This window comes from Tyto alba, unplaced genomic scaffold (assembly GCF_018691265.1).
Source record: "Tyto alba isolate M040663 unplaced genomic scaffold, T.alba_DEE_v4.0 Super-Scaffold_6, whole genome shotgun sequence".
NCBI classification, from domain to species: Eukaryota; Metazoa; Chordata; class Aves; order Strigiformes; family Tytonidae; genus Tyto; species Tyto alba.
Window position 1 is genome coordinate 16,109,362 of NW_024881327.1, and position 13,315 is coordinate 16,122,676.

Here is a 13,315-nt window from a genome sequence, read left to right on the forward strand (position 1 = left end):
GTTTCCGAGACACTTAAGCGTCAAGCACTTTGTGTTATACGAACACAGTCTGTGTTCAGCTGAGCAGCTCTCTCTGGCTCCCAGCACAGCTGCAGCAAGCAGGGCAACAGACTTGGACTCAGGCACCCAAAATAATCTTGCATTCAGCTGTACTTTGATACACAGCTGAACACATGGATCTGGATAAATACAAGTGACCTGCAGCTACTTCCCTGTCCACAATTACACCACAAATTACACCCCACAGCAGTTATATTCTTCCAAATTATTCTATAAAGACTTTGTTATAGGATTCCTTCAGAAGCACTCTGTGCTGTAGATATCCCTACAGTGTATTTGCTCGTGCAGAACCTCCCACTGCAGTCCCTTTGCCTCATGCTTCCCTTGTGTTTTCCACATGCTGGGCTGGAGCACAGCTCTCTGGCCACCATCCTCAGTACTTTACTTCAGGAACAACAGTAGCACCCAGCACAGGTTCAAAAAAGCAGAAAAACACAACACAGCTCCATAGCACCCACAGTGGTAGAGGCTCCTCGGCTTCCCTAGCTCACCCTTCCCAGTAACACCACCCCTCTTACCTCCTCAGCTCAAACCTATACAGGAATCCAAAGCAGTCCAACCTCCTCTCCAAGGTTTCCTGGCGTGATGCAGGCTCCAGTCTCTCCCTTTTCAAAGCCAGGCATTTTCTTTCCTCAAAAGCCTTCAGGCACCAAAGTCTTTCTGCTATTCATGTTTAATCTCAGCAGAAACATGAGTGGCAGTAATAAACTAGTAAGGCCCAGAAGGATCTATGTGTTCTGTTATAAACACCCTTAAGAGTACTTCCTTAATCCATTTATGGTGCATCTTCATCAGTTTTATATATTTAAAGTTTTTAAAGCAGGTTGTTTCCTGGCCCTGCAAAGGCCTCACTCAGCTCAGTTAGCCACCTAAACCCAGCTGAGAGAAGTTGTGAAGTTAATTATTACAGCCAATGGCTTCATGCACACCACCTGGGCTGGGGCACGGCCTCTCTATATGTTTGCTGTCCACACCAATAGGAGCCTCTTTTGTCAATGTACTGTTCACATTTGCAACATGCTACTGCACATATATACATACCTTTTTTTTTTTTTTTAATTACTTCACTGATGTATTTGAACTTATGTGCCCCAGACCAGATCTTTCCTACACTATAGTGGATCTTTTATGCTACTTTCTTTCAATTCTTTACAGCACATGCTCCATATCCATGTGGAGTTACCAGTAATCAGAGCGTAGGCATGACAGACTACAGTCACCTACCTATTCTACTTTCCCTTTTCCAGTCTAGATGAAGTATCAGCAGTTTTCCCTTCTTCTTCTCCCAAGACATCATCCATCTCCCACATTATCCGACCCTGCTTTCTCAGTATCCCTGCCCCCAAATCCTCCAGCTGACTCTTCCTTAAGAAATACTTCCGTCTTCTCAGCAGCAACATTGCCAGCCCCAAACCTTTGCTTCTCTTCATTATTTAGTTTCTCACCAGTTCTGGCAGTCTCCAGTTTTCAGTAAAAAGCTGTAACTCCTCCTTAATTCCCCCTCACAGCAGAAACAGTAGGTGCTATGCCATTCCCTTCCCCTACCGACATGTCATCTTCTTCTCATCCTTGTACTCACTGCTGGGGACTTCAACTTCCAGACTCTGGCTTGAGCATGTTACTGCTGGGCGCTACATTATGACTCCTGTTTACACAGTGATCAGTTTGACTTCAGATGAGTAGCTGAGCAGACCTCTCTCTCCTTTGCTCTTAGTGAGTACCAAGCAGTCCACAGAGGAGCTAGTGCCTTCCATTTACTTCCATCCTTGGCTGAGTTTCTTAAAGAAATTGACTGTTGTTATTTAAAGTATAAAAACTATATAATTTCTTAGCCTTAAAAAGGAAGTCACGGTTCACTGGGCAAGGGGAAAGCTGTATTTGAATCATCTTTCACTTCACAAGCCACAAATCACAATGTGTCCATATTAATTACAGCATTTAGTGCCAAATTAGATTTATGTAAATAAAAGTAATTATAATAATTATTGCTACTGTGGTACAATTATATTACTAACTGTGCCTTCTCAAATTATGATCACCCTGACTTGTATTTCTGGTATCAGCTATGTCTTTATATACTTTTCCCCCTCCTCTGAGGGAAAAAGAACAAGAAAGTTCCTCCCTCACACACAGCATTTTATCACCCACCATCAATGTAACCAAACTATCCTCTTCTGGCCTGCTAGGACAGATTTACTAACCTTGCTAGGTTTAGCTGTTCAGGAGACAAACAGAGTAGATGTGGCTGGGGAAAAAAGCAGGATCTGTGGCTTGTGGAGTGCCTTCCATTATGTAGTTATGGATTAAATTTCCTACCAATACCAGTACTTTCACATTTCTCATAAACTTCAAACTGGGATGCAGTTTCACTTTGAAGACCCAAAAGGATAATGTTTCTGAAATAGCTTATTCCCTGAACCCTTGAGGCTGGGAGTTTTGCAGGTATTTCACACCCACACAGGACAAGTAATTACTAGTCAAATATGGTTACAGCTCCAATTGTTGCTCTATAGCTATGTTGGTACCAATATTTGTGTCTAAATCACAAGGCAAGTATGCTCTGGAGAGTAAACCACAGTCTCAGGTACACCAGTCGCCTAAAGCAAACAGTTACAGATCTACCCTTGCTGGCAAGCCACTTTCCTTCCAGTGGAAATTAGAGTGGACACAGAAGGTAAGAGGGTGGAGGAAGGTTATTACTTACCTGTGTCTCATCTCAATACAGTGCCAGGATGTACCTGGACACCCATCCAGTTATCAGCTAAGAAATACTCTTAAGTTGCACTGGTGAGATCTGTCTTATAAATAGACTGACACCTCTCTGTTGTGTTTTAATCTATAAGCTTTCTCCTCAGCATGGTTAAGTAGACTAGGAAATATGATTTTAGCTAAGAAGTGAGGCTGCAACCAAGCAAGTGATTAAAAAGTCTTCAAGAACTGATAACTTATAAGGTATTATAGAGAGTACGTTGAACCAATATTACATTATGGTGCTGGAAGTACCGAAGGTTATAACTTTTCAGATAAGGTACAAATGCTTGCCGTGACCATTGTCAGCCTTTCAAAAGTTAGGAGCTTTACTCCTAACAAGCAAAAGGAAACAAAAGGATGATGACACAAGGAACAAGCAGAAGTTCCACATGTCATCCTTTTCGCTGTTGCAGAACTGTTTCATACTATCTTGTAGCTGCATTCCACACATTCTACTCTGACAAGAAAAAAAAAAAAAAAAAAAAGATGAGTATGCTAAACTGAAGTAAAGAGTGAGGATGTTCATCTATAGGCAGCTTTTATCCCAAATGGGATAGAATACAGTTATGACAGAGTAAGTTTGTAGTGTAATAAGCTCCAATACTATACGTATTTAAGACAGAAAATCCTGTGCCTGATACTTACTATGCAAATATATAGTACTATCACTTCATGGAGATACACTATCACTATGTCACAAAGAGTTACTGTCATTTCATGACACAGTACACCTTTCTTATTAGGCTTAATTGCCTTATCAACATGGCTGTCCTTCTTCCTGCATACACTATTTATGAACACATACTGCTCTGTTTATCTGAGCCAGTATAGATCTCTCTCAACACAACCCTTCATTGTGCAGCACAGACATACCCATTCAACATGTCATGCAAGAAGTTATACACATTGCAAGTCCAACAGTACCACACTGGTTTCTAAGTTCACAAAACAATCTTGGCAGAAGGCATCTTCAAATACACACATTTTCAAGTATGAAATATGGTGACTACGGTCAAATTTAGAAATCAGCTCTATGCATCTTGCATGACCAAAGCTCTCTCTGAAGTACTGAAGAAATCTGTTACAACTACTTCAGTGAACAAGACCCTTTGTTGTTACCAATGAAAGTCATTCATTTGAGCTGCTATGGGATTTTTCATTATGGTAAGACAAGCAACCATAGATTTAGCTATGACTGGAAGAACAATGAAAAAGCAAAAAGGGAGAAGTAATTTTTATGGACTGATTTTATAAAAAAAAAAAACAAAAAAGGGCCAGGGAACATTATATACCTCATCTAATTACTCACCAATTCAGCAGAAGCTGTAGCTTTGATTTCACTAATAGACCAATGAAGTTGAAAATTACAAAGTTTCTACTGAATGGAGGACAATTTCTCTGTTGGCACAGAGAACCATGCTTTTTAATACAAGAACATTAATCACGATAGAGTAATTTTTTTTGCACTTGCATCTGCTGTTTGTAAAAGAAAATTTCAAAAAAATCACACCATAACCTAATTCTAAGGAACACTTACCTATTGCAAATCACTACTAACATTTTTACAACCAAAAGGGGATCTGTATTATCTTAGTAATAGTTTATTACAATGGTCAAGAGCTTCCTGTAATAGATTATTACAATGGTCAAGAGCTTCTTGTAGACTACAAGAACCATACAGAAAATTAGAGATAGAGACACTGAAAGTTCTGTGATAAACTTTACAAGATCTAATTAATTTTAGTACATTAAAACCTGAGAAATTATTTCAAAATCTTCTCAGCATCACACACAAGGTACAGTTCTCTCAAAAATAAAAGAAATATTCTAAAAATAGTTTTCATTACAATTAAGTCATCTTAGTGCAAGTCATTGCCAGGACAGAAAATATATGTCAGTGATGTAGCAATACTTTTTTTTATCTTATAGAAACAAGTTGGAAGTTTTTTACCTTTCTCTAGACAGTATTTTGTTGTTATATTTACTTGAGACAAAAACTCCATTAGCTTTCACCCATTAATTGGAAAACTGGATTTTAGTGCAGTTTCTGTATCCTTTACGCCAATGGCATCAAAGCCATTTGGTATTCTCTAACTAACTAAATATGCTTGACTCATATAATCTTGTTTCATGTTTCATCTAATTAGATTGGCTTTCTCACTCTTTAGCAGTAGGGGAATGCTACAGTACATGTTTTCTTCTCAGGAACCAGCTTAACCAGAGGTGACTGCTGCTGTCCCTCCAATTGACTAAGGCTAGCTGGATATAAATAAATTTTCTTATCTTTGATTGTCTATACCACCACTGTTCTACATAATGAAATATCTGATATAATAACTAAATGCTTTTATTGAACAGGATTACTAGTTATTATTGTTTTCTTTTTAATAACACAGGCATTGCCAAGACCAACTCCACAAAACACCATGTGGCTAATTTCAGCATCTTTGTAGGTCCAACTATATTTTCTTAGCAAACAATCTCACAATGGGCTCCTCCTCAGCACTTGCTAATATGGTAAAACAGTAACTTGGAATGGGATACGTGTAGCTGCCATCAGGAAGTACGGGCTGTGATGGATGAGGTAAAGCCATGATAAAACAGAGATAGCAGACTTGATGTGATTAGATTTTGGAGTTTCTGCAAAGCAGTATGGTTTTGAACTCAGGCAAGAGCCATTCATAAATGTTATATTTTTCCATGCCTGCAAGGTCTGGATTTTATTGCCAGAGAATAACATCTTTTTCTCCTTTAAACTAAGCCATATTTATGCATGTGTTGCTCCCAGTGTCATTAACAACCACCGTACATACACAAATGCTACAGGAGACAGCGGACAGATTGTAACCAGTGTTTTTTAAAAGAGGGCAATAAAGAATCATGGAGAGTTTCTGATGATACTAGCTTTTGGGATGTCATCAATCTCAGATGTTCTAAAGGATAGCTAACAAATATAGAACGAAGGCTCATATTCCACTCCTAACTCTGTTTCTTGCCTTCTTCTGGACAGCTATTTCATGGTTTTGACTTACTTTCCTTATCTGTAAACTATGCTATTTACATAGACCCTCTTTTATGAGACAGTTTGGGGTCTAGATCTGAAATAAGAACATGTGAACTAAACTGTTCAATCTGAAGTCTACACAATAACTTAATCTGCATTGGATTTTATAGTGACAACCACAATAGAAATAGTTTATATTCAAAACCTGTAGAAGAATCCAGTTAAGCACAGTAATAAGGGCAGTGCATCAACGTGAGGGTGGGTTGTTTTTAAAACATTAAGTAAAAATAATGACATTTTTTTCTTCTAACACAACTAAGAGTGCAAGTTAAAAGACCAAGCAAGATAACTAGTAATCGGGAGGAAATTAACAACTATCCATGGAGGTAGTCAAGATAAGGAAAAACAGAACTGGACTGGGATTAGACAAGATGAAAAAACTGAAAGGCTTTGTTCATCTGTGTAGGATGTTCAGATACGAAAGTCTTATTTGTGATTCAGAGAAACAAATAGTAATAAAAAATTCAGAGAAAAAGTTTTCCAAATTCTTTGATCCAGAGTTTGGTCTAAAGAAGCACTTCTCCAATTTTACTAAGCAGCTTTGGTAAGAAAACAAGCATTTTTCTAACAAATCAATTCTACTTTATATTATTTTCTTGCATGAGTCCTGTATAAAGAATTGCTTCCTGGAACACCTTCATGAGCTCAGTGCTCCTGATGTGTTTTTAGGTACAGACTTTTTATTTTCTTGTACAGTACACAAGCACCCTAAAAAGCTCCCTCCCAAAATATGCTGACGCACCAGTCTCCATAATTTCTAGAGTAAGGGTCTCCTGGGTTTGAGTGAGTGGTGCGATTTTTAGTAGCAGGGGAGGGGGCGAAGTTTCTCAAAGCTGCCCCGGCTCCAAGTTGGATCCACCTCTGGCCAGGGCCAAGACACTTAGTGATGGTGACTGTGCCTCTGTGAGTATGTATTTAAGAAGGGGAACCTGGGAGGAGGAGTTTCAATGTCTACATGAACGGCAAAGTCAGTGGAAGAACAGAAAAGGAAAGTGGGGGGCAGGTATGCTGGAGCAGAGACCCCCATATATCCTGTGGTGAGACAGAAGGACTGTGCTCCCCCCTGCCACCCATGGAGGTCTACGGTGGAGCAGACACTGGGCATGCCATCTCAAGGTGACGGTGCCCAAAGGAGGCCAGGACCCTGTGGGAAGAAGCAGCCCCCGCTGTTGTAGTTCGGTGCTGGGAGAACTGCAGCATGCGGGGGTGTCCCAAGCTAGAGCAGCTTGGGAAGGGCTGCAGCCGTGGGAGGGACTCAAGTTGGAGAAAATTGGTGACCCAAGCCAGAGCAGCAAGGGAAACACTGCAGCCCTTGAGAGGGACTCAGACTGGAGAAAGCTGGTGGAGGACTGTCTCCTGTGAGAGGGGTGCTGTGCTGGAGCAGGGGGAAGAAGTTCCAGAAGTTCCACCTCCCCACACAACGATGCAGCACTGACTGCACCCCCCATTCCCTGCCCCTTGTGCTGCTGGTGGGAGGTAGTAGAGAAATTGGGAGCAAAGCTGAGCCCAGGAAGAAGTGAGGGGTGAGGGGAGGTGTTTTCAAGATGTGGTAATGCTTCTCACTGTCCTACTCTGTCTGTTAAGTGTTGTTGTTGTTACTGTCTGTATTAAAATTATGTTTTTTTTCTTCCCCTAACAGGTCTGTCTTTTGACTGTGACCATAATGGGTGATTATGGCACCTGTCCTTATCTTGAATCCCAAGCCTTTGCTTATTTTCTCCTTCCCAGTGCTGGGGGCAAAGGGGGAAAGTGAGCAGCTGCGTGGTGCTCTGTTGCCCTCTGAGCTCAAACCATGACAAAGGGGAAAAAACAAGTGGAATATTGATCACCATGGAGACCACCATGTCACTATTACGAATGCTATTAATCATCTGCATCAATGATTCTCCCAACATCTTTTGTCACACACACACAAATACTGTAAATGGCACAATCACAAGACAGAACAGCTTTTTGAGTGGGGTACAAACATCCAGGTCCCTCTTTGGATACTGTAGTTGCCTATACTCTGCTTTTTTGATTTAATCTTCTACCTTGAAGAATGTAACAATCCCTACTTTAAGTTGTTTGTTCTTAGAGTCAGGAACTGTTACCTCTCTAAAAGAAATCAAATTTGGGTCCTGTGAATCCTTCATAGTGCTTTTACCCAGAGCAGCAGTTAATAGCTACATAATGGAGAATTACATTATCTCCTAAATTTACATGCTATCCATAAATTCAAACTACATCTTCCCTGCAGTTCACTTCCTATGCCATTCAATATATCCTATTTTTACCCCAAACCTTAAATGCTGTAGAACTTAAAGTGGAAGAAGATGTAGAAATTGTAGAGCGTTTTTTAATTTAGAATAAAGCATTATGATCATAACAGGGACTACAAAACATGCAAAAGATCTTCCTCAGAAGCACTGTAATAAATATAAACAAACAAAAAGACTATGTTGGGTACAAAAGAACTGTAGTAGAGATTAAGCCCTAAAAATACAATGTAACCTTATCTTTGACAGGTACATTATATCTACTGCTAGCAGATTTATGGCTTTCTGTCTAGTTTTCACTTTAGCAACCTTTGTCAGCTTGTGACACCTGTACATTTTGAAATGAACTGCAAGACAGGGACAGGAATTTCTTCTCAAATCTTAATGAGCTAACTCGTGCATCAAGTATTTTAAGAGCTAGTACGACAGTTACAGCATTCCGGAAAACTTTGGGATATTATAGTAAAATAAAAGTTGAGAGCTACAGTATGCATTTGGTGCATATGCATACATGAAATGGTTTGCTGGCTCCTACCAATCTATACAGAGTAACCACGTGCAGAAGGATAACCCAAGTCAGTGCCCTTTTCCATAGGTATTTCTGATCTCTGAAATAAAACATGCCTTTCTAGAGACAATTTTTCTCAATCTTCTTTTTCCCTAGTCAAACTTCTATTGAGGAATTCTGAACAATTTTGATACTTTTGGAAACAGCCTCACAGCATCTGTGCTTTCTTGCACCTATCACATAGTCTGGAAGCTCAAATATCTGAAGCTGTTGCAACATACTCAAGCAATCAACTACAGCTGACTAGCTCCCATAACTGCAGAGAGGAGAGTGGGACTCTGTCTCTTGTTATATGTTGTTGTTCTTACAATCAGATTTCTATCTAAGCAGTTTTCACTTGATTTAAACTGTGGGATTGTTATTTTTTTAAAGTTTTGAGGGATCTGAATGATTTCTTGAATTCTACTGCTTAGAATTATAATCCAGGGTTAAAGAAAATCCAAGTTCAATCCATATTCTAAATTTAGCAACAAGTTACATGTTCAGAGATGTTAAAACCTGGCTGAACACTGTTTGCCTGTGTAAATGGCTTCATGAGAATTGCACAGAGTAGAAAAACAGTTATCTAAGACTCCCCTGATCTTAGTTGCCTTCAAATTTACACAGATGAGATGCTACAGTACAAGACAAAACAACATGCAAATATGTAAATCTGATCACCTATGCACAGGTAAACCCAGTGGTTTCTTAAAAAATTACAGATTGCAATACAGAAATTAGCACACAATTCAATCTCTATGTGTATCAAACAGGAGGTGTTTCCACTGCTATCACTAGCTTAACTGAATGTAAATTATGAGTGTTCAAGACACCTCTAAACTATGTAGAACAGGCTTTATAGGTCTTTCAACAAAGGCAATGCAAAGCTTCAGGCAGGCTGCAAAACTTAATGAAGCAGCAGGGCCAATGCTTCAACATATAGAAGGCCACAATGAGTTCAGACTACTCTTGGAATGGGCCTTATATTTAATTTAGCTGGTTATAGTTGAGACCAAATTTTTAGTTTTCAGTTTGATGCTTAAACCCTTATTCAGAAAAGAATTCATCGAAATGTCAAAAGCAATAACCATAAACTTCTAAGTAACAATTTAATTTTTCAATTCATTTTTCTTGAAATTACAAACAGTAACTATGTATCCCATTTTTGACAAGTTTCCCCCATAGACCATTTCACTCTTCTGCATCTCCCTTCTTCAAGGGATGAGAAGAACTTTATGGTTTATCCTTTGTCCACACTGTTGCTCTCTATATGCTTTTGGCTCCAAAATAAATGGTTCTTCCTTCTTTAGTGTCTTTTATAGGTGTGGGGGTTTTGTGGTGGGGGATTTTCCCCCCACCTCTAGTGAAATTTACTGAAGGGTGTCATGAACCACATCATGGAAAAAAGAGGAAACTTTACGACAGTGATCTGTTTACGACAGTATACTATCTACAACAGCACTGCTAACACAGAATACCTTCTCAAGTGTAGGTTAGATAATGCCGAACATTAGCTCCCAGATAATTTGCCTTAAGGAAATAACAAATACAAAAGCATATGAGAGCCCTATGAAATGACATTATACACAGTTTGCACAGCTGTTGAAGAGAAGGCTGAAGAGATGGCAGAATATAAGATGAACAGTGTTACGGGTGACATTAACATGAAAAGAATATGGAAATCTTTCCCTTGACTAATTTCCAAACTTTTAGGGATTAACTTACTGAAATCTTATTTGTCACAAAACAAGAAATTTTTGAGTGTTCATACTCCTTTCTCCCTGGATCTATCAGCAAAATCTAGGAAATCACTGGCAGTCCTAGAATTGGAACAGATTTGTTTTATATGTACTGGACAAACATAATAGCAAAGACTATGATTCTGTGATTATACAGACAAAACAGCTCATACAGAAATCAAAAAGCTTTCTTACCTACTAAATATTGCACTAACAGAACAGGCAATTTGGTTTGTAACTAAAGCACTACCCTGAAAATCAGACTTGGTTCCATCTCTAGCCTGCTTTGTGATCTAAAAGTAGGTTATTTCAAAGACTCGTTTGTCTCAGCTTTATCTCCGTAGAGATAATAAAAATCAAGTCTCCCTTGCAAATGTTTGGATTTAAAGGTGAAAAGTACTATGCAGGTGTATTATTACTATAATCTGATGAACTAGGAATGGTCAAATGATTTTAAAAAGTCAATGAACATTCATAGCTACTAAAATACATTCTTGTCATACATAAGAGTAGCATTTTCAAACAGCTTATATCCAAAGAATCAACAAAAGAAAGAATTAAAGGAAATAACATGGAGTGGGTGGACTCTTTTTCACAGAAAGTTAGAGGGCATAAAGTGACTAATAAATGTTTTTTCCATACAGCAAATATCACAGACTACTGTAACGATATTTTAACGTTATAACATATTTTTTAAAAAGTATATTTTACAACTATTGTGCAGTTTGCCTTAAAGTTTTTATCATCCAGACACCCAGGGAAATTATTTTTTCTAATGGAATTACAGATGAGATTCAAATAAAATATTAAAATAAATCCTTTACCTGATAGAAAATATATTTTAATAGTGAATTGTCCCTTCCTACTTCCTGAAAATACGTCAAGAAACAGTATCTTCTTTGAAGTTTTAAAACTTGCCTAAAAATCAATGAAAAAAAGTAATTTACTAGAAAATAACAATGCTTCCTTCAAAGTTTAGTGGTGACTGAAATAGAATACATTTTTTTATTAATTTCCTTCCACACATCTTACAACATCAGAGTAGCTGAATTGTTTATTTCAAAAGAACTCATACATATAAGGATGATCTTAGAAAGTTCACATGCAACAGATTGTGATAGGAGTTTGTATATTTTAGTATCACTTACTTTCACCCAACTGCACACAAGAAAACTATTCAAATTACAAAAAAGCTTACTGGAATGTTGATTTTAGCAAGTTTTTTCTAAATTCCACTTTGTAAAACTAACAATAAATCTTTACAAATTTTAACCCAAAATATTGATTTTTAGAAGGGATATTTGTGGAACTTAAATATAAAACATTATTATTTTCATAAAATACAAAATGCTTGAATATTTTTAAAATAGTCAATGTTTCTAAAATCTTACGGAGTTGGTAAACTGTCATAAATTTAACACAGGTTCCCTCTAATTAAAAAAAGTGGTTCTCAATGAATCAACAATTTCCTAGTGCATTTATAAAGACAAAAGATCAAAGGCAGTAAACCGGTATCTTTCCTTCCAGTGTTAATTAGTAATTAAAAATCTTAGCTTCATTAGTACCTATTCTGACATATTAGTTTGATTTTATTTTTTTTTTTTGGTGAGGGAAGGGGATGTTACACAGACAAATCCTGCAACAAGAGTCATGAAAATTAACCAGTTTTGAAACTGCTTGCCTTCATCACAGTTAAAAAAAGGATATGAGATTCCATTATTTTCTTTTAAATAAGCACCTTCCTTAAAGACCTCATCTTTCATTTGGTCTTGAGCTGCATGTAGTTGCATGTATTGCATAATTCTACTGGCCAAGTAACATCCTTTCTCTATGACAGTTCAGATATGTCTGATAATTTTAAGTAGAAATTAAAACAGTAGAATCGGTTCTTTGGCATAGTACAGAAGTTGACAGCTCCTACTATTTGGATTGACTGCAAGTCCTAAAGAAGAATTTCCTGTATTTGGAGCAAGAGGGACGGGATGGGACTTGCCACTTTCAAAACCAAGCAGATTAAATGGATGTCCCTTTATGGATTTTTCAAGTGTCTTCCATTTGTAATTTACTTGAAGTCTTCCACTTTCGCTTGCATTATCACAGCTGAATATTTCCTGCATACAAGGTAATCATCAGTATAGCAGTAAACCCCGTCAGTAAACCAGCATTCTGAATAAGGAAGAATGTGAGATCCATCTTTCTTCCTGTCACTTTCTCTCGCAGCATATCATTCATCTCTGGGAACTGAAAAAAGGGATATTTTTAGGTAAGTATTGCCATCTCGTGGTAGCATGCATAACTTAAGGCATTAAGAACATATTGCTACTTGGGATTGAATATTAGAACTAATTTAGGGTGAAGGCAGCCACGGGAACAAATTGCCCTAATTAGCCTGAAAAAACACATCATCAAAGATGGTAAACTGAAATGATGTTTTGTTCATCTCTACTGTTCCTCTCTACTATTCCTCTCTCTGGCATGTCTCTCTTTCAAATTTGCTCTTTTTGATTCCAGCAGTCTCTCAGGATCCAATTGTTCGTCCATATGTTGCTAGGAGCAGCTGTCCTTGTACTGCTAAATGTTGTGTTTCTTTCTTCACCAGTATTAACAGAGATCTCCTTGTTCAGGAAATGGAAGATTAGAATTCTTCTGCTTTATCTATTAGCAAATGAAGTGAAGCTGAAAACCTAGACAACCCTTCAGAAGTAAGAAATCTTTTACAAATAGAAGGTCTGGTGGGCTGATGAGGTAGTGGTAAAACAAGCAAGAAAGAAGAATGTTGTCAAACAGGTGGTAATACATGCAATATTAGGTTACATGGTGCAATGAAGGGAAGGGATTCTTCATTCCATAACATGCATCTTAATGGCAACATAATAGCAAAGATATATGCAGCAAA

General features: G+C 38.0%; 1 protein-coding gene across 2 annotated transcripts in view; it reads right to left on the minus strand.

The window, feature by feature from the left end:
• Positions 1-11,393: 11,393 nt before the first annotated feature.
• The window catches only part of SLC39A8 (solute carrier family 39 member 8), a 65,109-nt gene continuing 63,187 nt past the window's right edge, over positions 11,394-13,315 (minus strand). For both annotated transcript variants that reach the window (XM_032988446.2, XM_042808436.1), the window contains exon 8: positions 11,394-12,660. In XM_032988446.2, the coding sequence (XP_032844337.1) occupies positions 12,514-12,660 (147 nt within the window). In that variant the 3' untranslated portion in view covers positions 11,394-12,513. The remainder of the gene's footprint in view (positions 12,661-13,315) is intronic.